Source organism: Apus apus, chromosome 1, assembly GCF_020740795.1.
Source record: "Apus apus isolate bApuApu2 chromosome 1, bApuApu2.pri.cur, whole genome shotgun sequence".
Lineage (NCBI taxonomy): Eukaryota > Metazoa > Chordata > Aves > Apodiformes > Apodidae > Apus > Apus apus.
In genome coordinates this window covers 18,999,443-19,024,576 of record NC_067282.1, presented here as the reverse complement: position 1 = coordinate 19,024,576, position 25,134 = coordinate 18,999,443, and the positions used below count along the sequence as shown (strand labels likewise).

The 25,134-nt window shown below is 44.9% G+C and overlaps 1 protein-coding gene across 1 annotated transcript in view; it reads right to left on the bottom strand.

Annotated features, from left to right (window-relative positions):
• The window catches only part of FGF9 (fibroblast growth factor 9), a 32,893-nt gene extending 8,811 nt beyond the window's left edge, over positions 1–24,082 (bottom strand). The window contains exons 1-2 of the mRNA XM_051607986.1: positions 22,782–24,082; positions 16,065–16,168 (exon numbers count right to left, since the gene is read on the bottom strand). Coding sequence (XP_051463946.1) covers positions 16,065–16,168; positions 22,782–23,058 — 381 coding nt within the window. The 5' untranslated portion in view covers positions 23,059–24,082. The remainder of the gene's footprint in view (positions 1–16,064; positions 16,169–22,781) is intronic.
• Between the last annotated feature and the right edge of the window lie 1,052 nt (positions 24,083–25,134).

The window sequence follows — 25,134 nt, the reverse complement described above, 5'->3', positions numbered from 1 at the left end:
CCGGTGGTTCAACCAGGAGATTCTCTCCCTGCGGGTCCAGCTGAACAGCACATGTGGAAACGTGTGCAGGGTAGCTATATATAACAATTCATTTTAGAGGCCTTTCTGACTGCAATGTTTTTAATGTGCAACAACAGCCCAAACAAAGCAACACTTCATACTGGTTAGAGAGAAAAGAAGCATAAATCTCATTACAGATCCTGCAGCCTCCTATTGATAATTGCCTTTGACAGCTAGAAACTGCAGCAGCAATGAATATTACTAGGCCACAGCAGCACCTGAAAGCTACACACATTGCAGCAACCCCCTTGTCCAGCCTCAGTGTAAAAACTATTACATCAGCTCCTATAAAGATTGTCTTTATCTGTAATGAAAGTACAGCTTTCATTAGTGTTCTGTTTTTCATGAGATTTAAAATCACTTTGTTTGCTTTAAGGCAGAAGTAGATGCTAAGGGGTATTATATGCTGGGCCTGTAAGTCCATGGGGAAAGAGAAACTAATTCAAATTGTCTTCCTCCTCTCAGAAAGGCAATAGGATCACATGACAACCACTGCAGAAGCACTCCCTGCTAAAAATAGCAACATTTTAGGAAGATATTTCAGTCCTGTCTTGAATTCATTAATTATTCACTTCATCTGCATTTTTTTTTAGCATCATCACACATTTCTATCTTTGCAAGTACAGTACTTCCCCATGCCCTAAAGGAGAAATTTTAAAATAGCCTCTCTTTATCTGGCAGGTTTGATAGATCATGACAGAGCTGTGGTACACTTAACTAGCAGACCTTGAATAAGGGAATTTGCATTGCACTGCGCTCTGGATGAGTTCAGTAGTTTTCAAGCTTACAAATTCCGTATTTATTTTACAAGCTGATCTTGGTTTTGGAATTTGACAGAGCAATCAGGATGCAGATTCAGATATCTAGGGGCACTACCATCACACTTTCAGAAAGTGAAATAATTTCTTTATTAATGCATCAAACCATTTCCTTCTAGGACACTTAGATACTCTGGTTCTAGTCAGAGACCACTGAAATAAATCAGTGTCAGTGACTTTGGATCTGACCCTGTAAATAACATGCTACAAAAATCTCAGCATATCCTTCTTCCCACACCCTGGGAGATCCTTACTATAATGGCTTATCTTGTACCACAACAGAAAACAATATCAATAGCATAGTCATCTACATAGCATCACAGAGCATTTAGGTTGGAAAAGACCTTTAAGATCATTGAGCCTAGCTGTTAACACTGCCAAGTCCACCAGTAAACCATATACTACCATAACACTACTTAATACTAGTTTACACTCATGTTTTGAGCACACGTCTTCATTCAAACCAAAAATCAGCATCATACGGGGTGAGGCTGATTCATCATGCCAACAAGCACCTCCTTACCTCACCAGCTTAGGATGGGAAAGTCTTGCTGAAAGCCAACTCCCCCGGTATGGGAAAGAGATGGTGTTTCCTTATCACAAGTGGCTTGCATTTCCCCTTCTGGCTATGACTTTTAGAAAGTCCCTGTATGCACAGTTGAAAAGCCAGATTTAGCCCTAGAATACAGCATTTTTTGCTTACTTTTCTTCTAGCAATGGACTTCTTTATCATTTTTTCAGTGCCAGCATTTCCTTAGACCATATTTAATGTCACTAGATGTCTCTGTCAAAGACTGACACAAATACCAAACATACTCAACTGGAACAGCTGTGGAAAGCAACCTGCATTCCTGTGAAAGCGGAGGCTGCCTGTCTTGATCAAATCTTTTAATTCAGAGGCCAAGTAAGGAGGTGACCTCAAAATTATATAAATCAGGTGTTGCACCTCTTACCACGTTTTCTAAATGAGGACTGTTGATACATTCCAATACAAAGTGGTTTATTCTCATTTTACTACATTTCCACATGTACCTGTTTTGTTTTGTTTTGTTAACCTGTTATTTAACTTGGAACATTCAAATAATTGAATTATGCAAAGATGCACACACTATAAGGGAGGAATCCCAAGGCAGATTTAATTCAGAAGTCTGCTAATTGCCTGGTCAGTGTTAGCAAGCCCAGAATCCCTTACCCCTCCTATATTCTCCACCATCTAACCAGGGAGAAAAATAATTATGTTATCCTATTTCCAGGTAGATTGATTAAGAGACTGTAAATTAATGAAGTAGATAGTTACAGCCATCACAAAGAAAGATTTGCCAGCTTGTTTAAAAATAGATATCCCTGTGGAGCAGCTAATTGGAAATAAGTGGAAATAGGCTAAACACATATACAATGCCCAGAGAATGGTTTCATTAATCTAAAGAATGGTAAGACATTTGTGCTTCTTAGTAATTGAAAGCACAGTACTGGGTCCTGGATAGAATACATCAATATTATTTTTTTTTCTTTTAAACAACTTTACAGAGGTAAAACTCCAATGTATTTTGTAACCTGACAAAAGGAAACCTATTCAGACCATCATTCCTAAAATCACAACAGATATATTTAATGTCTAGCAAACTCTTCTGTTTTATACTAACGACAGATTTCCCTTTTACAAACTGCTACACTGATTCAATAGAGACAATCCACAAGAAAACACCTAATCAGAAGTCCAAACAGCTATTAACGAGAAGTATATCTGACATAGTCAGCACTTCCTACATACTTGCTGCACTTTATCACCATGTTGATCCACCCTGTCTTAACGAAATCATGTTTAAATATGTAGTATCCTAAATAAGTTTATGCAAATCCCCCAGTTTGGCTCTATGATGTTAATGAAAACAGTGTATGTAGTGAAGAGAAACAACTACAAACAAAACTTTTCCAAAGTGGTTTTCTTTGCGGCACTGCCTACAAACTCACCCATTTTACATTCAGTTGGCCCTTCCCATGCTGTAATGCAAACAGCCTCTAGAACATACTACATTCAGCTAATAATTAACACTCATCCAGAGTTGTCATAAATAAAGGTGTAGTTTAGCATTTGCCGTGGCGTTGTCTGATCTCCCACGCTAAACCTGTTAGTCCCTGGCTGGGCCAACAACCTCCAGCCACAACAAGAAGCCAAGTCCCGGTGTCTGAGCAGTGCCACTTTCTTTTCCAAGTGAGACAACAATGGGAAGCAAGCCCCTGCACATTGAGTGATTCTGTGAATATCACAGAGTTTTCTTTGAACAGTTTCTCCAAGCAGTGTTTTTGCATAACACTTGTTTAAGAATTTGACAAAACATGGGCGGGGAAAAAAAAAAAAAAGAGAAGAAAGAAAAAAAAACTTGCCAAAAGGACTAACTCACTGGTTTTCTGTGTATCAGTGCTTCTCCATGAGCACTTCAGAAAGATAGCAGAAAACTCTGAAGGGCCAGAAGAGAGACCAAGCAAATAGCCAGGCACCCATGCTGCCACTCACGTGCATTTCATATTCCGTGTCACTTGTATAAGATGAGGAAAATTAGGCAAGGTAGCCTGGCAAAACCACAGTTGGGCAATTGCATTCTCCCCACCTGAGGTCACCTTGTACTTTTAGAGATGGAGTACTCCTACTAAACGTGTAAGTAATTTGTATAAAATTTTTATTATACATAAATCCCCACTTACAAAAACAAAACAAAAAAACAAAACAAAACAAAACAGTTCTGTAGTGCTGCTGTGCAGCAATTATGGGAGTGCTTAAAGATAAATATCTTCCATACAGAAAGCCTGTAAAGCTCTCAAGACACAGCAGAACATGGTCCCCTTAGGAGTGTTATCAACAGCAGCAATAGCTGCACAGATGCAGACACCGTGGTGCTTCCACGTCCTGATGAAGGCAACAGAAAATCAGAGCTTCCTGAACCAAGCAAGCAGATTCCAACATCAACAGTAAAACCACAGGAGGCTGTCAGTGCAGCAGGGTTTTCACTGCTGCTTCCCTTTGCCTCATTGCCCCTCTTTTCCCACTCTCTTGCTCTTTTCACTATCACAGACCCCCTCTGGAGGGGACAGACTGGGATCCAGCCCTACTCAGAGTTCTTCTGACATGAGATGCAGGACAAGATGCCAACTGGGCCTCCATCCATTTTTGCTAGTGCCAAATCCACAGCTCTTGGATTTACTGGTATTAACTCCTCTGAGTGGTGGAGTCACCATCCCTGGAAGTGTTTAAAAGAAACATGGATGTAGTGCTTAGGGACATGATTTAAGCATCAAATGGGTAGATTAGGTTATGGTAGGTGGATTTAGGTTATGATTGGACTTGATGATTTTCAAGATCCTTGTCAACTAGGATGATTCTGTGATTCTGTGACTTTTTAAGTTTGCAGCATCTGTCCAGCTTTAAGCATGCCCACCCTGGACATGGAATCCTTATAGGAAAAGCAACCTCACTGTGCCTGAGCTCAAATCTGCCAGCACAGGCTGCCTACCAGCAGCCATGCTTGTGTCCATAAAGGTTTGATTTACATCTGCCCAGCCAGGTGCATTAGATGAAATCTCATTTTCACCTAAACACCCAGGGCCTGCTCATGCTGCTGTTGGAAGTCACAATAAAGCTCCAGGGACAGGCCTCTGGCCACCTGAGCTGTCCCAGCACCATTTACTGGAAGCTGGAGAGCTTCCTTCTCTGTGTCACAACAGAGCAGGACTGGGATGAAGTCAACTCTCAAAAACTAACAAACAAGCAGGTGTGTTCCCCTCCCACGCCAGCAGAACTGGGCCCACACTGTGCCATTTACTAGTCACACTTCTGACCTCTATTTTATTTTTGGGTTCCCTGGCACAATCAAGAAATGCAGTCATCAATGTTATCTAAGCATCTAATTCATAACGCTTGGCTGAACCCTTCCAAGAATCAGAAAGCAAGGTGGTATGCAATCTGATACGGGGGCCAGAGCCAATTTTTAAAGAAGACAGGAGAAAAGTTCCCATCAGCTTAAATGGAACTTGGATCAGGCTTGCAATGATAAAAAGGCAAGAAATATTTTAAGACATTAAAAGAACCATTTCAGGCATGCTCAGATTTACTGAAAGCTGTAACTTGACCTACCCTGGCTCCTCACTCCACAAATTCGCTTCTATCAAAAGACAACATGTATGTCAAATCAGGGCTGTTATCCTACAGCTACAGACACACTCTTTGGCCTGAAATACTAGTTAAGCTTTTAAATGTATAGAGATTTTTAAATACAATATGCTTTCCTTAAATACTACTAAAATGGAGCAGAAAACCATCTGTTTTGTCAGTATTTTTTACTTTGTAGTTCTGTAAGCACAGAACACCAGGCTAAAGGAAAGACAGCCCTCCTTCAACAGAAAGAGCTGCCAAAAGTACTTACAGTGCATGAGTGTCTAAACTCAGTGGGTACTTCCCAAACTGGATTTATCCATCATTAAAGGAGCACCTTATCCCTCAGCTACAAGGTATCGTCATATAAACAGCAGAATGCTCAGGGCCCTTCATAAAACACTTTGCCACAGGGACCAAATAATTATAACACATCTGTAGTGACAAACATATACACTACAAAGTACTTCATGTTTTACTCTTTCCGCAATATTATTTGGTCTAGGACTGATGAACAAAAGCCTGTCTCTATATTTTGGTTTTGATCTTATGTAAAGCTACCTGTTAGGTATGAGCTCAGAGGACAGGGACATTACTGACCACATTGTCATTCTGGATGAGGGTCATGAAACAAACAAAACACCATAGGCTATTGCATTATTTAAAGATCCAGTCCTCCCTACCGAAATGCCAAACATCCACTGGAGTCTTGGAAACCAAGAAATTGGAACCCAAGAGATTTAAAAATCTACAGTGTTTTGATGGACAGTACAGCAGAGGGTCAGTACTCTGTTATTTACACAGCAGGACTCAATTGCATATTCAGTTTGAGTTGTTTAAAAATAAGGTCTTTCCCACTCTTTTTTGGACACAAAGGAAGGCCAGCTTTTCAAAGAGGTGGTGCTGAAGAAAAGATGTCACGTTTGCCCTTATAGACAGAAGTGCACCTCTGTTGGCAAACATTTCTCGTAAGTGGTCTCTCCAGAGAGGACTCTTTGGAGACACCCCCATCCCTTTTCCTAGAGGCAATCCCACCAAAAAGTCATGGATCTAGACACACAATTTTAGTATTTCACTTTCTGAGTAGGACAAAACAGACCTCCCCAAGATTTCTCAGAAAATGCACATATCTTTGGTGTTGCTATGCCCTGGCTTATGTTCTTCGTGATCCAGCCAACCCAGCCTTTGGGAAAAGCAGGAGGAAGTCTGGTGGCTCTGCTTCTGCATGAGCTCCCTACTCCTCACAAACACACAAATACATATCAGTGGACCTGTCTTTCAGTGGGTCAGGCTTTAGCCATGCAGTTAATTTCAGCTTTGACTATAGAAGTCAATCAGTCTGAAAAAAAAAAATAATAATAATAAAAAAATATTTATATATACATACACATAACAACAACTTCAACAGAACTGGTGACTGAAGAGCTCAAAGACCAAGCAGCTGGTCTACCAAGTACCAGCAGCACAAAGGCCTTCCAAAGATTTCAGATTTTCAAAGTATAAAGAAAAAAAAAACAAACAACACCTGATGATTTTGTTGAAACTTTACATTTCTATATTCTAAAATGACTCAAAGAATTTTCCTGAAGTCTTCCCCAGTAAGTTTCCTGTCCTAACAAAGGCATCAGCAGGCCAAAATCCCCCTTGATATGCAAAAACAATAAAAATGTAAATTTTAAAAGACTGTCTTTAGATTGAGGAATCGCTCAGGCAGGAACCCTGTTTAGATTTAGATTTTTAAAATTATGAATATAGTAGAGCTCTTATCCTGATCAGTGTCTGCTGACACAACCATAAAATTAATTGGTGGCTTTACAGGAGCAGATCCAATTACAATTCCATTGAAGTAAATGGCATTTCAACCATAAAAGAATCAAGTCAAAATTTCTCCTTAGTCACAGTTGCCTCCATAAATGTGTTAAATTTGAAGAATAAAGATTAGCATGTTAAAGATGCATAGCCTGGGCCAGAACTCAAAAGCATGCAGCATCCACACCAGAAGCCAAGTTTCACTTCAGCAGCAGTCATGGAACACACATATAAAATTTGATCTTCAAATCAAAAGTAACAGCAGACGTCTGCCTTTATAAAAGGAATGAAAAAGAAACCAAAGCCTTTCTAAAAACACAGGAAATAGATTTGCACTGTAACAATCTTTATTTCTTAAGATTTTTGAATGTGACACAAATGAACTGCATTACTGCACACCACCAAGTCAGTCTGAACACATTCAGACTGCAAAGCAAATCTCAACTTAGACAAAATCCCTAATGAAGACCCCACAGGGCAGACGTTTTGTACTCTCTTTGAAAATGATGAATGGGAAAGTGGGAAAGAGTGCCACATTCACATCCCACGGGCTCCTGAGTCAGAAACAGAGCACATCAGATCTTTATCTGATGCAGCGAATAATCCCCAAGCATATCTCAGTATGTCACTGCTGATGATGCTCTTTTAGCATGTCATTTCAACACAGTATTCTCAGATCAACTGAAGACACTGAACCTTTCACACCTCTGTATCGTTAGCACAGCTGCCTCCAGAAATGTTCAGGGCTGCAGCAACTGGGGAACTGCACAACTGCAAAGAAGTGAAACTGAAGATACTCACACTGAACGTGCCCTGTGCATGCTCACTGGATAGGATTTGGGTTTGGGATGCAGTTATGGCACTTTACCCACTGCTGACAAGGCAGTACTCAAGCCCTCTCCCATCCCACACTGCAGCCGATTCCCCCACTGAGCACTAGTGCTTGCCCAAACAGGCAACAAGCCAGTCCAGGGAGCTAAACCAGCAGAGAAGCAACCGGCATAAAGAAGGCAAGCTTTCTTCTGTGGCTTTAGATCCCTAAATTAGCCTCCTGACAGGTCAGATGAGTGCTGGTGTGAGAGCAAGGGATAAAGCAGAAGCAGGCAGCAGAGGCAGGGAGCCAAGACTGACCTTTCTAGAAGGGTGTTTCTGCAAGGTGCTAGACCATCTTGGCTGCCTCTTCAAGCAGCACCTCTAATCTCCCATTTTTGTAAGAATACAAAATTTCAGATATCTTTAATTAAGGGAAGCAAATAATTAAATTAAGGTTTGAGTAGGATATTGTTTTACCAAAGCTTAGTTTTATACACACGCACCCCATATATATATTTTTTTTTTTTATGTAGGGGTTATTATAATACTTTCCTGTACCAGGCATGTGGTAAGAATCCAAACTCAGCACAGAACTGTGGACCAAAGTACAAAGATCACTGGGGGTTTTCTCTCATAAAAAAACTATCCTCAGACCTCAGTAAGCATCTGGAAGGAAGTCCTCTGATGAAAATCAAAGACCTCAGTAAAAGTGTAGCATCTGTCCCACAGGACAGTATTACCAGGTGTCCCTCTTTGGTGACAGGTGTTAAAATCTGTGTAATTCTCATTTAAGCAACAGACTGAAGCCAGAAACAGAACCGTAATAGCTGTAGTTTCTCGCAGAGCTTTCTCCCATATTACCTGTGTTAAGTGTATGGGTTCACCTATCATCAATTTGTCCTATACCAGAACCCACATCTCAAAAGACTTTTCTTTTCTACAGAGTCCTTCATACCTTGCTGAGTGGGTAAAGTTTCTGCTCTCAGCCCAGTGCTGGTACCTGTGAGGAACACCATTGAACAGTACCAAGCTTTCAGCAAGGTTGCCCATCCACATTCAGTGGGATGCTAACTGCAAAGGTGAAGTAGATGAGGTTGTAGACAAATCTTTCCAAGTAACTCAAGTTTCAAGGCTTTTCTCAGACCTATGCCTTCCACAAAGAAAATGTTCACAATTACAAAGCTGTCTCCTACCATACAGCACAGAGAGAAAGCATTTATGCTTCACTTTACTCCTCCTTGCAAAAAAATCCTCAGGCCAGTTCAAAATCTCACTTTCTCATGACCTGAAACTTCCCAATTATCCAGCCTAAGCTTTCTTCTGACCCATTCAAACCAATTCATCCTTGTCCTCTATATCAAGGACTTTCTCTCCTTCATGTTAAACCTTGATGTATTCACAGAAACCAAGAGTGTACTCTACCAGTTTTCATTCTGCAGGCTAAATAAGCCAAGATCTCTAGACTCAATCATATGATAGTATTTCCATCCCTCTGATCATTCCAGTAAGATCCTTCTGCACCTGTTTTGGTTTCAATTCATCTTTTTTAGCACAAGTGAACAACTGCACTTTGCATTTAGACTGGATCCTACCAGTGCCACATGCAGAGGCACCAAGAGAACTCTCCCTGAGCCCCACATAAACACTTTGGGCACTTTAGGTCACCAAGTCCCTTCTGTGAGGCTGCCTCCTGTGCTGAAAATACTTGCTAACTTTGCAACAATTTCAGCAGCACACTGCTACTGTTTTATGAGAAGATGTTTTATGTCCCTAATAAAAACAGAGAATAAAACCAGCCCAAGGACCAATCCATAAAAACCCCACTAATAGCTTCACTTTGTTCTAATACTTTTCAACACTCCCCATTGCTCTTTTCTTCAGTTTTTTCACCATTTATCATGCAAGTGTTCTACTAACACCCATTTTACCCACTATTGCAAATGCTCTTTTCTTCAGGTCATACCTAATGCAGCCCTGCAGATTAGCACAACCGTATTTCCTGCTTCTACAAAAAGAAATTCCTACCAAAAAAAAAAAAATACTAGGCTTGCCTGAAACTCTTTATCCAGCTTCAGTAAATTCACCTTGCATGTACTTCCAGATCTTCCTCTACTCTTTCATTTAAAAGCCTGTTCCTACGCCCTGAGGACAGCTCAAGTCAGATTGACAGCCTTCCAGCTTCCTGGGTCATGCCCCCAGCCAAACAAAAACCACACAGCTGGAGGTCCACAAACACTCAAGGATGGCAAACACCTGCATTGCCTCAGAAAGAAGCAAACACTCCCTTACCCACGCTTGCTCCCACCTTTGCACCGTATCTTGCAGTGACCTGGGAGGAGTCCCACTGTAGCTGAAGACAGCCCTTCTGCTTGGCCAGATCATTTTCCACTTCTCTGCTTCAGTTCACCAGGCAGCAACAGAAATGCTTGTGCCAGCAAAAGGGGGGGATAGATGGTTGGAGGGAAAACAGCCACTTCTTTTAGCAGTGGTGTCAGCTGCCCCTGCTCCCTTTATTCGTCCCCCAGCCCCGTGTCACCACTGCAAGGGGCCTATCAGAAATCCTTGCTAGCCCAGTCAGCAGCCACATTCAGACTATATTGCATTTACACTCCTGCCTAAATACACTGTGTCTGTTAAGGACTCTTGTTCCCTTTTCAATTATATAGCTTAAAACATTTTTGCCTTATATTTTAGTCTATGCTTCAGGGCCCCAGTCAGCTTTATTGTAAAATTTCCATTTTATCCCCATGCTTCCACACCTCTAAGACACGTGCTTTTCTGCAACCTGCATTTCTCCTGTTCCTCACAGACCCTCTGCCAAGCGCCCAGTGCCTGTTAGTCTCCAAATCCTTCCTGGCAGTTTCACCCTGCTGAGATTCCGTTTGCACCAGATTTCTGCACCTCTGACAAAGTTTCAAGTTTCCTTCACACCAAGAACCCTCAGCCCCTTTTTGAACTGGTCCTCTTCAGATCTCAAAGTTTGCCCTTTCAAATTAGCTACAGGCCTGCTTCTTCCAGCTTCTCTGCTGAAAGGGGATTTACTCAGGAATAAGACACAAGTCACTCTTACTGCTAAAAGACACCATTGGGGTTTTTCGTCATGGGAGTGCCAGGCTCACCTCAGCCACAGTTGCCTGTACATACACTGACAGACAGATAATTCAGATTATTAAAAAAAACAAACAACAAAACCAAAAAAAAATCAATTTGAAGCATGTGGAAGGGCTTTAGATCAGAGGTGTTTAGCACTAACAGTAAAGTTAGTGAATTATACTGTGTGGTAATTTATTTATCTATGCTATTCTTAGATATCTGTAGTGACCGTATACTTGGCCCAAATGCTGTTCCAAACATGCACCTTCATCTTGTTTTTTTCTTCACGTTGTTTCCGTGCACCTTGACCTATCATTTGAAGGGCTGAACAATTCCTTTCCCTTACTTGCACGGGAACATATAAGGTATTTTTAGAATGCAGCAAAACAAATCCTTACCTACACCAAGCAATTTTCAGTAAACTATGAAAAATTGTCCTTTTTTTGTAAAAAAAGAATCTGTTCACCTAATTTTGTAGCTGCATAGTCCTTCCAGGACCATGGAGACCCAAACAAAAGTACAAAACACTGCAGGTGCAGCCCAGCTGGGATAATAAAGCGGCACATCATCACCTCCCTGCACACTTACTGGGAAAACATGTTTCCTCAAGGATGGTTCTCTCTCTCTCTCTCTTTCTTTCTCTCTCTCTCTGCATCTCTCTTCTCATCTCCTTCACCCTTTCCCCAGTAGTTTTAGGTGCAAAAGACAGGTCTAGTGTTCAAAAAACATTAGGACAAACTAGTTTTTAGTTAATTATTTGAAGGACAGCAATTTATTACCCTGTTATAAGCAGTCCTAACCCTCACTTTGCTGCATGCACCCCTTAAGTCTGAAACCTAGAGGTGAGGAGCCTCCCTCTCTGACTCCAGATCTGGGCTCTTCAGCTCTGTCCCAGCTGCTCTGCAGGCACATGAAACCTCGCTTTCTCTCTACTCTTCCTTCTCCTTCCAAGCACTCCTAGCACTCTCTTCTCTCCCATCTCCCCTCCTATATTCCTCCTCCCCCCTGCACAGCTCCCTTTGTATCTCCAGATATTCCAACTCCAAATTTTCTTCCTGAGGGTCTAGCCTGAGCTGCCTTTTGCCACCTGCCAAGGATGCAAGGAGCAAAGAAGACACCAGCATTTTGTAAAATCATCAAACAATAGAATGGCTTGGGTTGGAAAGAACTTTTAAAGGTCATCTAGTCCAATGCCCCTGCAGTGAACAGGGACATCTTCAACTAGATCAGGTTGCTCAAAGTCCTGTCCAACTTGACCTTCAATGTTTCTAGGGATGGGACATCTACAAGCTCTCTGGGCAACCTGTTCCTATGTTTCATCACTCTTGTTGTAAAAAATTTCTCTCTTATATCTAGTTAGAGAAGAGAAGTGGGGCAGGTCTGTGACTGTGGGAGATCAGTGGGGAAGGGGTGCCAGCAGTGGGATATAGCAGAGCTCACTACTGCAGGAGAGCCTGGGACAGCAAGGGCTGCTGAGGTGAGGGTGTGCCATGGTCCTGCTGTGCTCGAGGTAGCACAGAACTGCCTCGGAGGACAGGCTGCAGTGCAAATGATGGGGACCCTGTGGTATGGGCTCTCATCACTGCTTGCCACGTGGGCACCAACTGTCAATATTCCCCAAGGCAACCAATGATGCAGGGCAGCATGATGACAACCCATGAAGGTCATGGGACTGATCAGAAAGACCCCCCTCACTCCACGGCGTAGAATCAAGGAGCACAGCTAAGGCATTTGCTAACACTCTTGCCAGAAGTGCTGGCAAGAGCTGTTCAGTACTTGGGTAGGAAAAAGGTCTTCATGTCTCATCTTAACAAAACTTTGGGTCCTATCTGTAGTTGGGATTCTTTCTCCTTTCCAGTGACAAGCACAGTCGCTGTTGTGAAACATGATGAGTCATAGCTCCAGGCTGCAAGGGGAAGGCAAGGTAAAGGGAGCAGGAACAGAGAGATGGGAAGGAAAGCTGCTGTCCCTAACCAGCCTCCAAGTCGTCACTACATAGCTATCACTAGCTTCTCTGCAGTAACACATACATATATATTCAGTTTTCCCTGGCTAAATCTGTGCGATAAGGAAGAACTTAAGAACAGCCATCCTATGTCATACGTTGCTGCCTGAGAGCAGCATGAGAGTCACTGTGCTCTTTTAATCAGAAGATGCAGTAGGAGCTGCCCCCTGTAATGGTGGCAAGTTGGGAAGAGTTTGTCAGGCAGCTAATCTAGGAGGAAAGCAGCATCTTGAAAGGGCAAGAGGAACGTGTCTGGATCAAGATATGCTGAAACTGCCTTTATTGTTGCCTTTCATGAAAACTGGCAGTGATTCATCCTGGCTCCTCTGCTTCGCCATATGTCCCATCTCCAGTGGCACCACAAATATGCTGGGAAAAATCTTCCTGTGCCAAATGTTTCAAACACAAATATAGAAGGAAAGAAGTCTTTTAGGTCACTAATCTGATTCACACCTAATATATTTTTCATGCAGTAATTTGAATACAAATATGATCGTGTCATAGACACAGGGCTTCTATTCTGATAGTGTCAAGAGCTGCAGTACTGAATGCCTGCAGAAACACCCCTGCTTAGATCCACAATGCTGATGTAGAGCAGAACCAGGTTTTTCTTAGGTTGATATTTAGTTGTGCATGGGAAACAGTCTTCCCACCTTAGAAAACAAGTTCACAGCCTCATAAGTGTACCTTCTCCATGACAAAGTTGGTGCTATTCATGACCCTTAGTGAAGAAACCAAGACAGAGGGACCCACCTCCCAGCACAGGCAGCACAAGGAAGACTTGCTGGTGCTACAAAACAGTTCAACTCAAGTGACCACTCTGCTTAATTCAGGTGAAAAACTTGAACCTCAGCCTATCACGCATCAGTCTCAAAACTTATTTCAGTTAAGGTGATCTCTCATGCCAGAAAGATAATTCTGTTCTGGATCGTGCCTTGTTTTTGGTTCAAATGGCAACACTTATTCTCATCAGAGAACTTAATTTTCAATTAATTGCATTTTTTTAACCAAAAGCAAAACACTGTCACTTAAAAATGTTCTGCCAACAAAAATCTACTCTGAGGCCTTCTTATCTCAGTGTTTCTACGAGAGCTGACAGTTGCTGAAATATAGGCTCTAGGATTGCTAGTGTTGACAAGGCTTTAAAGCATCATCACACTGAGTAGCCATTAGAGGTTATATTTCATTGGAAGTAATGTCATTCAATTACCATCACTCTTTAGTATGTCCCATCTCTGGAGGCTGACAATAAGCCATATCATCCATCAGATTTTAACCTGAACTTTGCATTCTGGCCCTACAGATTGCCAGTTTTCCATTATGAATGGCTTCATATTTTTAGTGTCATTTCTTAGGGAAAAGAGGTTATCCAGTTATACTGTACATCCATCTGCCTGCCAGTCTGTCCTGGTTTAGCTTTTCAACCAGTTTCAATCAGGAGGCAAAGGTCTTCAAGAAAATTAAGTTCCTATCAGTTTTGCAACTAATCAGAGGCAGGGTAAAGAAGAGAAATCATTTGCACGTCCCGCTTGGGAGTGGTAAACTATGTAATGCCTGCAAACTGACAATCCAGTGAGCATGGACAACACTGTTTCTGTCTCCATGCAAGAAACACAAAAGGCTGGGGAATTTGTGTTACTGCAGGGACAGAAGGTCAGGGAAACCTGTGCCTTGAACTGTGAGACACAAATCCCTAGGAAAGCAGGCTTCTTTATAACTGCTGTTCATGGAAAAACTATTTTACCAACGCAGTAAGCTTAGTAATTTACAAAGAATTTCTTTTGCATATTTCTTAAGCAAAGAATGTTTTGAGTAAGTCACTCTGACAGTCAAACATATTGCAAACACAAAATATAAACTGCACAGAAAAGTGATGTAACATTTGCCTTCCCAAGCCCATGCATTTAAGCTCCATCAATAACCACATTTTATTTTTCTGAATATATGAAGTGCAGAGTAACTGATTCACTATGTTTATCTGTTTAAACAATTACTCTTCCTGATGATTATCAACATTACTGATTCATATTACTGTTGTTGTTCTGCCTTTTTGCTGCCTAACTGAACCATAAAAGTACTCACTACTTCACCAGTTCTTTATCCTGTTCATCAGCTGCACAAGGATTGTGACCTATGACAACTTACTCACTCACAGACAACTTGTTTACATCTGCCATTGCATCCATTCCCTTTCTCTCTTCTTCTCCATCCTTCCAATCTTTTCCTCCTCCCTATTGACATTTATGTTAGATACCTTTTCTCTGGCCTTTCCCACTCACTGATTCTCACCATCTCTGCATCTCCCCCCCTTCCGCATCCACATATTGTCCATCCCAGCCTTGCCCCACATTCTACCACCTCTTTTTCTGCCTCCCACGTACACTGTCATGATCTGTACCTTCTGGCTTCCTCTCTGCTCTATGCTCAGAACACAGTCCCCTTCCCCTCTCTACCTTTCCTCTCTCACACAAAATGTTACTAGAAAGGATTGAAGAACCTGGACACCTCCATAAAAGCACTTCCTGGTTCCACTTACATTCCTCCATGGATTATGTATATGGAAGCTGTAAGAGGTTGTCTTCTACTATTTGGGGAGTTACCTGCTTGATTTCAGATTCCTCCTGCCCAAGATCTAGCCAGGGTGTGAACCCCGATGTACATCAGATGTCTCAAATGTTCCCAGGTAAGGGTCACATTGCACACACACACATGCAGGTAGGCTGGTTTGCCAGTCTAATGCACATCTGAAATACTAAGTTTTACTTTTCCCTTACACCTGTTACTCACTTTTGCTGCCATCCCTCAAAAAGCACGAGCTGAAATTTCAGAGCAAGACCACCAAGACTCTTGCCCCCATTCCTATACTTTTTATATCTTTTATCCACTTCTGTTTCTCATTTTCTCATCTACATATGCCACCCTTCACCTCCTTCTCTGGTTGCTTGTCAGTTCCTAGAAAGCTCTCTGTTTACGCACAACAGGCAGCAACTTTGTCTTGTTTCAGGTCTCTTACTGAAAGGACAGGTTTACAAATCTTACAATGCATCCCTTAGTCTTTAGTAACTAGCTCTGGCCATTAGCCTCCATTGCTTGCATCTAAATCATTGTCCATCCACATTACTACTCATTCCTGATGTTGTCACCTGTTCCCTCTCCCATACTCATTATACCACCCGCAGGGTCTTGTTTCCAATTAGACTGCGTAAAGCAGAAACAGTGCTTGTACAGTACCTAATGCAACAGGGACTTATAGGAGCTATCAAGTACTTTTCCCACAAAAGGCAAGGATCATGACTGCCCCAGACAAATGGGAACTTACCGAGCCGTACAGTTCCCCTTTCTCATTCATTCCAAGGTAGAGTCCACTGTCGACTCCTCGAATGCTGACCAAGCCCACTGCTATACTGATAAACTCCAGTATACCTATAAAATGCAGAAAAAACAAAACAATGTACATGTTGTTTCCACTGATTATTTTTTTTTCAGATGTGACTGTTCCCTGAGCAACAAGCAGCTATTTTCAAAGGTGTGTTCCCATTTTCAGAGTTGTTTGGAGGAACATGAGGAAGAAATTACTATATCTTAAAGTATGACACTTGAACGGGGAAGTCCTTTGAGTCTCTGCTAGATTGATGCATTGCAGACAGCATTAACAAACCAAATCAAAAGATTACTCTCAATCATTCTCATCATTTCAAAACAAAAATCTAAAGCTCAGTCATATTCTGATTTGCACAACAAATAATTAGAGATTCAAATAAAACAAACCAAGTTTTTAGATTGCCAAAATTGGCAATATTAAAGAACCTATGAAATCTGGCTTGCAAAAAATTTTTTTTAAAAATTACTTTTGAACCAGAATTATGAGATGAAAACAATGTTACCCATGGAACCAAAAGATCTGCTTCCAGACATCAATGAATCAGGAATTTGTGGAAAGCTTTACTCATGGTATTATCTTTCAGAAACTTGAGAAATTAAATTCCCTAGTATAATCCAGAGTCTCATACATTTCTGTCTAGATATTAACCATCTCTCTGGTATGTTATTTTTTGTCACCTCAAATTTGAAAATTAATACATTCTAAACCTAAGTAATAGTGTATAAGTTATTAAGTCTTCTTGTGCACACAACAGCAAGCTGACACAAACATTTGTGCACTACAGGTAAGAACATGTTGCAGAGAAGCACTGCTTCTGCAAAGATCCTAGGTTCAGCATCAATGCGCATGGTAAGGCCAGTGTTTGCATCAACTATCAGCTCATCTGGTTTTGAGGGTTTGGGGGTTTTGTTAGCAGCCTTCCCTGCAAATTGTTTACCTCCTTCAATGAGGATGCTACCAGACAAACCTTGCATAAACCTAGAAGTCTTGTGAAAAAAAAACAACAACCTGAAATTGCTTCCTATTTGGGAGTATTCATGTCAAATAGTAAGGATCTCACAGGAGTTACCCAGCAATGCTCAGGAGCACATTGCTGCATTATGCTACTTTCTGAGACACAAGATAAAGCACAGAGTAGCATTTTCAATGCATTTTTTTAAATGTTTATGTCTAAGAACACCATGGAGCTATTCTTAAAGCTTATTGAAAACTATATTTACATTAAATAATAAAATAACCATATAGTATGTTGAGCTTCATACGGCCAATAAAAAAAGCACTTTCATGGATTTTTTTGACCAATTAATTTGGCATCTCCTGTAAAATAGTTGAGCACTAATCAATTACCGGCATGAATCATATAAATCTAACACAGCATAAGTTGAAGCGAATGGAGAGAATTTATAGTCAAACTAATGTAAAGATGAAATGTTTTCCCTGTAAGGGACTATTGATCATTACCTTATATATTATTCAGTACTACAAACACCATTGTCTTATTGTTTTGGTAACCATCTTTTAAGGCCTGGGTATCTTAAGTTATTCTCTACATATGCAGAAATAAAAAATACTGGGAGGAAATATTTAATAATAACAGAATATTTTGAAGTAATAACAAGTGGTAGCAGGCTGCTTATCTGATACATATAGTATCTCAGATACAGTCAATCCATTGAAAAATGTAAACATTCTCACTATATCCGGATGTGAAATACCTCCAGATTTCTTACTAAGGCTTCTTCTGTAAAGCTTTTACCAAACTCTCATATTACCTGATATATATTACCAAGCAATTTTAACTGAGTTTAAACCTTATGTTAAGCATGTAATATACCATACTACAGCTAAGTTAGTAAGTCTGGCATCTTTCTCATCAGCATAAACGTAGATTTTAATTGCTGTACACATTTCAATACTTGGGAGTATGCTGCTTTGTGCATCAAAAGCACAAAAAAAGCTCTTCACATCCTATTGCAAATGCAGAAGATTAATTTAAGGTACTTGGCAAAGCGCATCCACATATTTGAGATCAGAATAGAGACTTGTTCATTTGAAATACTCAAAAGCCTCATCACAGCAAGTTTTATGTGCCGTGCTGTTAAGTCCTTCAAGAGATTATCTGGAGCCAAGCATGCAGTGTTTCAGTCTTGCCAGTTTAAGGATTGCATGATTTGGCCCAATGCTCCTGTGAATATTTTCACTGTATAGTTTCTGCAATATACAGATAGTACTTAGGACCTGAACCAGATATTAAAATAGATATTCCTCTACAAAATGAGGCTGGACAAAACGAAAATCAGGACAGCTTCAAACTTTAAAAGCTAGGGCCCTATTTATAGCAAAAAATGGGGAAAGAGAGGAAATAAGTGTCTCAGTGCATGGGACGCCGATTACAGTCTCGTCAGACACTGAACATTTTCTTTAACAAAATCACTTTAAGGCAAAGACCCACTCGTCCACAAAGAGATTAGGAAGAAAGTTTTGAGGAAAGCCATTCCTTACATGTCGACATCATCCTTAACCCCCTTTCTTGCACATGATCCAACTCTGACCATGCTGGATGGCAGCAGGACACGGACCTTTGCCAGCCCTGCTCCCCTGCCAGGCTCACAGAAGAGAGGAGCTGGGTTGTTCACACAACGTGAAATTTTAACTTCCATCTACCTTAACTCTAGTGAAGAACAGACTTACAGAAGCATCTGCCTTGGCTTTAGGCAGTGAACATTTTTGCAAAATTTTGTTGCCAATATTCTAGCCCTTTGCACAGTTTTGTCTTTGGCTATATATATAGGCTGTCTTTGTATTGCTGGATTGAAGCAGTTAGCTTCCACCTAGCACCTTAACACACCATCAAAGAATACAGTAAACAAGCATCTCTGCCAGCCACCTTGCACGATTTCTTGGGTAAACGGAGAGAAGGGAAGTGACAGAGGATCCGCAGTCAGAGTGCAGGCGGCTGGAGCTGTGCCGCCGTGTATTTAGCAAGCAATCGGACACCCCGGGAAGAGAAGAGGGGCGAGTAAAGAAGGGCCCTTTCTGCCTGAGAAGCTGCCGGGAGGTCAGGTCGTTGATGGGGCGAGGGCCAGGGTTTCCCCGGTGCTCCCCAGCCCCCGGCCGGGGCTGCGGCGCTGGGCTGAGCTGAGAGCTCCTCCGGGATGCGGGTCCCGCATGTCGCAGCTGTCACGGCCCCGCCCGCTCCCCCGTGGGATGCCAATTAAGAGACGGGAGCGCAGACATCCCCAGCCCCCAGGCGGCCCAGGGCCCTGCTTCAGTTTCAGGCTCTTACAGCGCCCTCACAGCCCCTCCGCGCCGCCAGCCCCTCCCCCCCACCCCTCGCAGCCGCTCCGCATCCTCTCCTCTCTGCAACGCTCCACAGCGGGGGAGACTGAAGGGGCTGCTCGGGGCCCTTCCCTCCCTCTAAAACCTGGTCCGCAATTTCCACTCCCGGGGGACAGAGCCCTCCGCATGCATCACACTCCCCCCCACCCACCCCGGCCCCGGTCTGCTGGCTTTCCCTGGAGACAGCACAGGGCGGGGGGCGGCAGCCCCGGCCCGCCGCATCCAGCAGCAGAAGGGGCGGGCGGCCGCAAGGCCCCCCCGGCTGGAGCCGCCCCCCGCGTCCCCGCGGCTCTGAACCCGCCTCGCCAGCCCGAGAGCCGGCGCAGGCAGGGCGAGGTGGAGAGGCGGGAGGGCGGGCGGCTGCGCGGCTCCCGCAGATGATGAACGCAGCGGTTCCTTGTAGCAGCAGGTCCCGAGGAGCGGAGGTCACCTGCTGACAAGCTTTTTTTTTTTTTCCTGCATGCTCCTATTTTTTTAATGCTGTGCATGCAGTACTTGTGCTGACGCACAGAGGCACGCCTCTCCGCTGTTACAGAGTTCCTGAATTTACAATGACTCCACTGTCTAGCAAATGCCCTAGACTAAAGGAGACTGCATTAAAAAAAAAAAAAAAAACACAATAAAATAAAATAAATTATTTTGTCACCCAGGAGAGATAAGGCTTTGATCACCTGAGATCACATTACTTGGAGGGGGGGGGCGACACACCGAGCCGGGCTCTCCCGGGGAGCTTTTCTTTCAGAGATGGACATCTTGCTGCAGGAATTGCGAAATGCTAGGGCTCCCATAACCGGGCGAGTATAGACACACAATATGGCTCGGTTTATTGTATGCAATAGGCACACATCCAACATAGCATTACTCTTAGCATCCAACTAAACGAATTACTCTTATCTGATGTCTCTCCAGAGGTGTGTACGCGTGTGTGTGTGTGTGCGGGGAGGGGGATTCCCACAGGGCAGAGCCCAGAGAGTTTACGCTCAGCCCCCGGGGTTTTCTCTTTGTCCTCCTTATTCCTGGAGGAAAACTTCCTTCTGACTCGTCCCCCCACATCCACATCCACACACGCGCAGGTTTCCGTCATACACTTAGAGGAGACCAAGTTAGGCCGCTCTCCCCCGGGCAGCTCCTGAGTTGGGATGCAGACCTTCCCAGGATCATGATAAGACTTTACAATCACCACAACCCAAATAGCATCTGCTATTCGGTGGTCTCTCGGCAAACACAACAGCAATGTCACGGCACCGATCCAAAAGCACCATGATCCATTACCTGCCCCAGAATTAGCCGGGAGCCCGGACGCATCCCATGGCTTTGCTGTGCCCGGTCCGCCCGACCCTGGACCGAACAGGGGCACCTCCGGCGCTCTCCGTGGGAGAGGAGTAGTCTATAACAATAGTGCATCTTGGTGAGGAGAGAGCGATCAAAGCGAGAAGGAAAAAATAAATCTATTTAAAGGCAAGGCGCTGCAAGAGCTGGAAGAGCTGCCTTTCGGAACCGTCAGCTTCCTACAACTGCGGCTGGAAAGCCATTTTTAAAAATAGACGCCGCGAATAATGTGGTCGCTGCCGCTTTGCGAAGGGAGCAGCTGGCGGCTCTCCTCCGGGAGCAGTGGGGCCCCGCGGGCGGCCGGCCCCCCGCAGTCCCGTCTGCCTACACCTGCTGCCAGCCCTGCTCCGCTCCGCACCGCGGCCGCCTGCCCCGCTCCGCACCGCACCGCACCGCGCCTCCCCCCGCCGGCCCCGCACTGCGCCCGCCTCTTGTGTGCCTGCACCCGCTGCGGGCAGGGGGAACCTGCGGCTGTCGTTCCGCAGCTACGCGCGACGTTTGCCTGTGTCAAGGAAAATGCCTAGGTGCACAATTCCCCCATTCCCTGCTGCCTCAAACACTTTCCGCACTTTTTCTCGCCAGCAAGCGTCGATGCTGCGCCCCCGGGAGGGCCGCGGCGCTCCCCTCCACCCCCACCCCCTCGGGGACCCCGGGCGGGCGGCGTGGGAGGGAGGCAGAGCTTGGAAGCAGCGTGAGAGTGTCAGGGAGCAGCGGCTGGCGGGGCATGGAGGATAAACCTGCGACCATGCGAGCCTCAGCCCTCTCCCTTTCCCTCCCCCTCGCCCCTTCCCTTCTGCGCCCTTTGGAGATCATCTCCTACAACACCAGCGATATCTAAACAGCTTCACAAAGCAATAAAATACCGTTTAGATGTCGTTCAACATCTGGCATTAACATACAAAGAGAGGGGAAAAAATCACCACAGGACTTTTTTTTGTTTTTTTTACGACCGAATTTAAGTGCTGTCAGGTTGGTTCACTCACAAGTTAACTCCTTCCAACAGCTGGAGCGTGGCGAACTAACCTGGCACCTTTTCCTCACCCGTCCTTAAAACACCAAATAATCAGCTCATCCAGGCTGTTTTAGCTACTTTCGTACATTCAATTTGCCCAGCCTTTAGCAGTCTCCCTGGCAGCAAAGAAGCTCCAGGCCCACTGACTCGCGTGTGCGTGTGTGCATGTGGCATGGGTGTGTGGACGGGGCTCTCTAGAGGCGACGAAGCCATGAGCCCTCCAGCCCTCGCTGCTGAGTCACAAATAGCGTCCCCTGGAAATGAAATCCAAGGAAGGCTCTTTCAAATTCGCTGCCAGCTTGACACGCCACATAGCTTGGGAAAGGCAGGTTTTGGTGCAAGCTTCCCGGCGGGTGAACACCGACCCCACCTGCGCTCCCTTCTTCCCAGGGCGCCGGGCACCGGCAGCGCCGCACGGCTGCGGGAGCGCAGCCGGGCTGGGGAGGCGGCGAGCCCCCGGTGGATCCTCGCCGACAAGCGAAATAGGCTGGGTTTGCAATTCATGCAGTTACTAGGGCAAGTAATCGGCAGAGAAAACGAAAGAAAAGCCCTCGTTAATTTGCGTACAAGACGACTGCCACTCCCTTCAGGAAACTCGGTGAATTTTAAATTGCAGTGGTTAATGATTAAAAACCCTTTAAACTCGCGAAATCAAATCATTCAGCAGAAACGTCCTGAGTAAAAATTCCGCCGCCACCACCTCCCAGTACGTGTCTGCTCTTAAGCAGAACTTGGGGCTACACAAACATCGCTATCAAACACCCGGCGACTTCGGCGAGGGCTCCTGCTCCGCTGCGGTGGTGCCGATGTATGCAATCCCGGACACATTCATTTTTTACCTCGGCGGATCAACCATCAGCACAAACCCCCCCCTCCCCGTCCGCCTCGCACCCCCTCCCCCGCCGTCCCCCCGCCCGCAGTTCTGCCCCATTATTTCATCACATGACCACTAAAGGGTTAAGGATAATACCTACCAAATCTGCTGTGGTCTTGCCTGGTTCCCTGGATAGTACCATTGGGGAAGATTTCTAAATGAAATCCAGTCCTGCAGTATAGCTGCCTCCGCCTGAGGATCCCCTTTAAATGGTCCAAGTCCGTGACCGCAGGCCCCCTAGGTAGCCCACCTGCCTCAGACTGACCCAGGTGGTCACTTAACAAAACCGGACTATCCACCGGCAAAACGGGCACATTCCCAAAGGGTACTGCATCCTGCACACCGAAATAGTTCCCAACTTCACCTAAGGGAGCCATCAGAAGATTCTGCTTTTAGAGAATAAGAATAAACAATAATGATGGTGCCAAACCCAGGAGATGTAAGATTAGGTATATTCCACTCCTCTCCCCTCCCTATCGCAGTTACAGCGAAAATGTTCTTTCTTCAATCCATTAAATGCATAAATAAAAGTAATATTCTGTTTTGACTGGTACAGGTTCAAGGTCAAACCAGTTAGTCTAAGAAACCACCACTTTATACTCACACACTGACATATTTATAAACATATAGATGTGTATATCTATATAAATGCATATATCCCCAGCTCTTAGCAAGCAATACGGTCTTCAGCCCATCCAACTGTAATAAAGAAAAAAATCCGTAGTTTCTCCATTTGGTTTAAGATAAGAATGACCATAGCAACTTAAATACCTAGGCGTTATAGGGATTTTTTTTTTTTTAAGATGCACAGGCTACGTCAGGATTTATGGATTCTGACTCCAGAAAGGCATGCGCTGTTTTTACTCTATAACAGACTGCATACATCAGCATGAATCCTGCAAAGGGGGAGGGGGGAATCTCACGTTGTTGGCTGAGATAAATCCAAAAAAAAAAAAAAAAAGGAAAAAAGAAAAAGGAAAAAAAAGCCACAAAAACTTTTGACGTCCAAATCTATTATCCAGAATTCTCAGGAGGATCAGCAGATGTCCACTGGTTTACGATTTTTGACGATCCACAAGCAAAGCAGCAACATACAAGTGCTTGTGTCTTTCTTGGCTGGCTCGAAACAGGTGTTGCTTCTGCAGGGCTCCCTGTGAAATGTTGTACTCCAGCACTGAGCTGCAGCTCTTGACTGTGGATCTCCATCCAGCACGCAGAGTGGCGCAGGAAGAGGCATTGGGCTGGGTTTAAGGTAGTCCTGATTGCTGCTGGAAGGATTCTCCGAGGTCCTAGCGCTCAGCCCTACCTGCTGCAATACAGAGCCGCTTCCAGCGCTAGGCACGGCGTGGAGCGGCTCTTACTGCTCTGCGGCAGCGCGGCGCACGCAGGCAAATAAATAAATAAGTGGGCGAAACTTTGGGGGAGGAAAAAAGCGGCGCGATGCTAAATATATCGAGCCGGCGCGCTGCGGGAAGCGGGCTCCTCGGGAGATGCCCGCATAGCCCGAGTCCCCCTTGACATTGGCGGGGGGAGTGGGGCGGGCAGCGCCCCGCCAGCGGAGCCCGGCCCCGGCCCCGCCGCTTTGCCCCGCCGCAGGGGAGGCGGAGACGCGGCCGCCCCGCAGCGCAGCCCCAGCCCCGGCCCTGGCCGGACCGCGCCTCAGGTAACCGGGCTGCCGCTGTCCCAGGCAGGGCTCCAGCTCAGCTCCGGAAGGCAAACCAGCGGGGTCGCGAGAAGTTTGGGAGCCGGGAGGGGGGGTCGCTATCGCCCACGCCGCATTTTTTTTTCCTTCTGCCCTCCGCCCGCCCGCGCCGGCAGCCCGCAGCCTTCCCGCACTGCCCCTGCGCTGCCGGGGGCGGCCGGGCCGCAGCCGGGTGCCGGGGGGGCAGTTTCGGGGATGCCGCGGCGGGAGCGGGCAGCGCTGGGGCCCCGCCGCCGCCTCCCACCGCCGCCCGGGGCGCTCCGGGGGCGAATCGAGGCTCCCCGCGCCCGGGCTTCGCCCAAGTTTAAAAGAGCACGGTGGAAGGAAGGGGGAGGCGGGCAGGAGGTGGCACGGCGGCAGGAGGGGGTGTCGGTGCTACTAAGGACATGTTCTTCACAACCCCCCCCCCGAAAAAAAAAAAAAAAAAAAAAAGTTATTTAAAACCGTCAGGAGAGACCCGGGAAGGGGGAGAGTATTTCTGATTCTTCTTATGATGCCGAGGGTTAGTGTTACTGTGGTTTTTTGCCGTTTCGATGTAGCTGCACTCATTAGCAAAAGCACAGAAGGGTCTCTGCTCTTTGCAGAAGGGCTGCTTGGGCAGAGCTGAAGGAGCAGGCACGCTGCAGAGTCTTGCATTAGGGAGGGGATAGCTCTGGCAGGCCCTTGAATTAAGTGCAAAACCTGAAGTCAGGCTCTTCTGGGGTGGTGGGCAGAGAGAGAGAAGCAGGGAGAAAAGGAGAAGAAACATAAT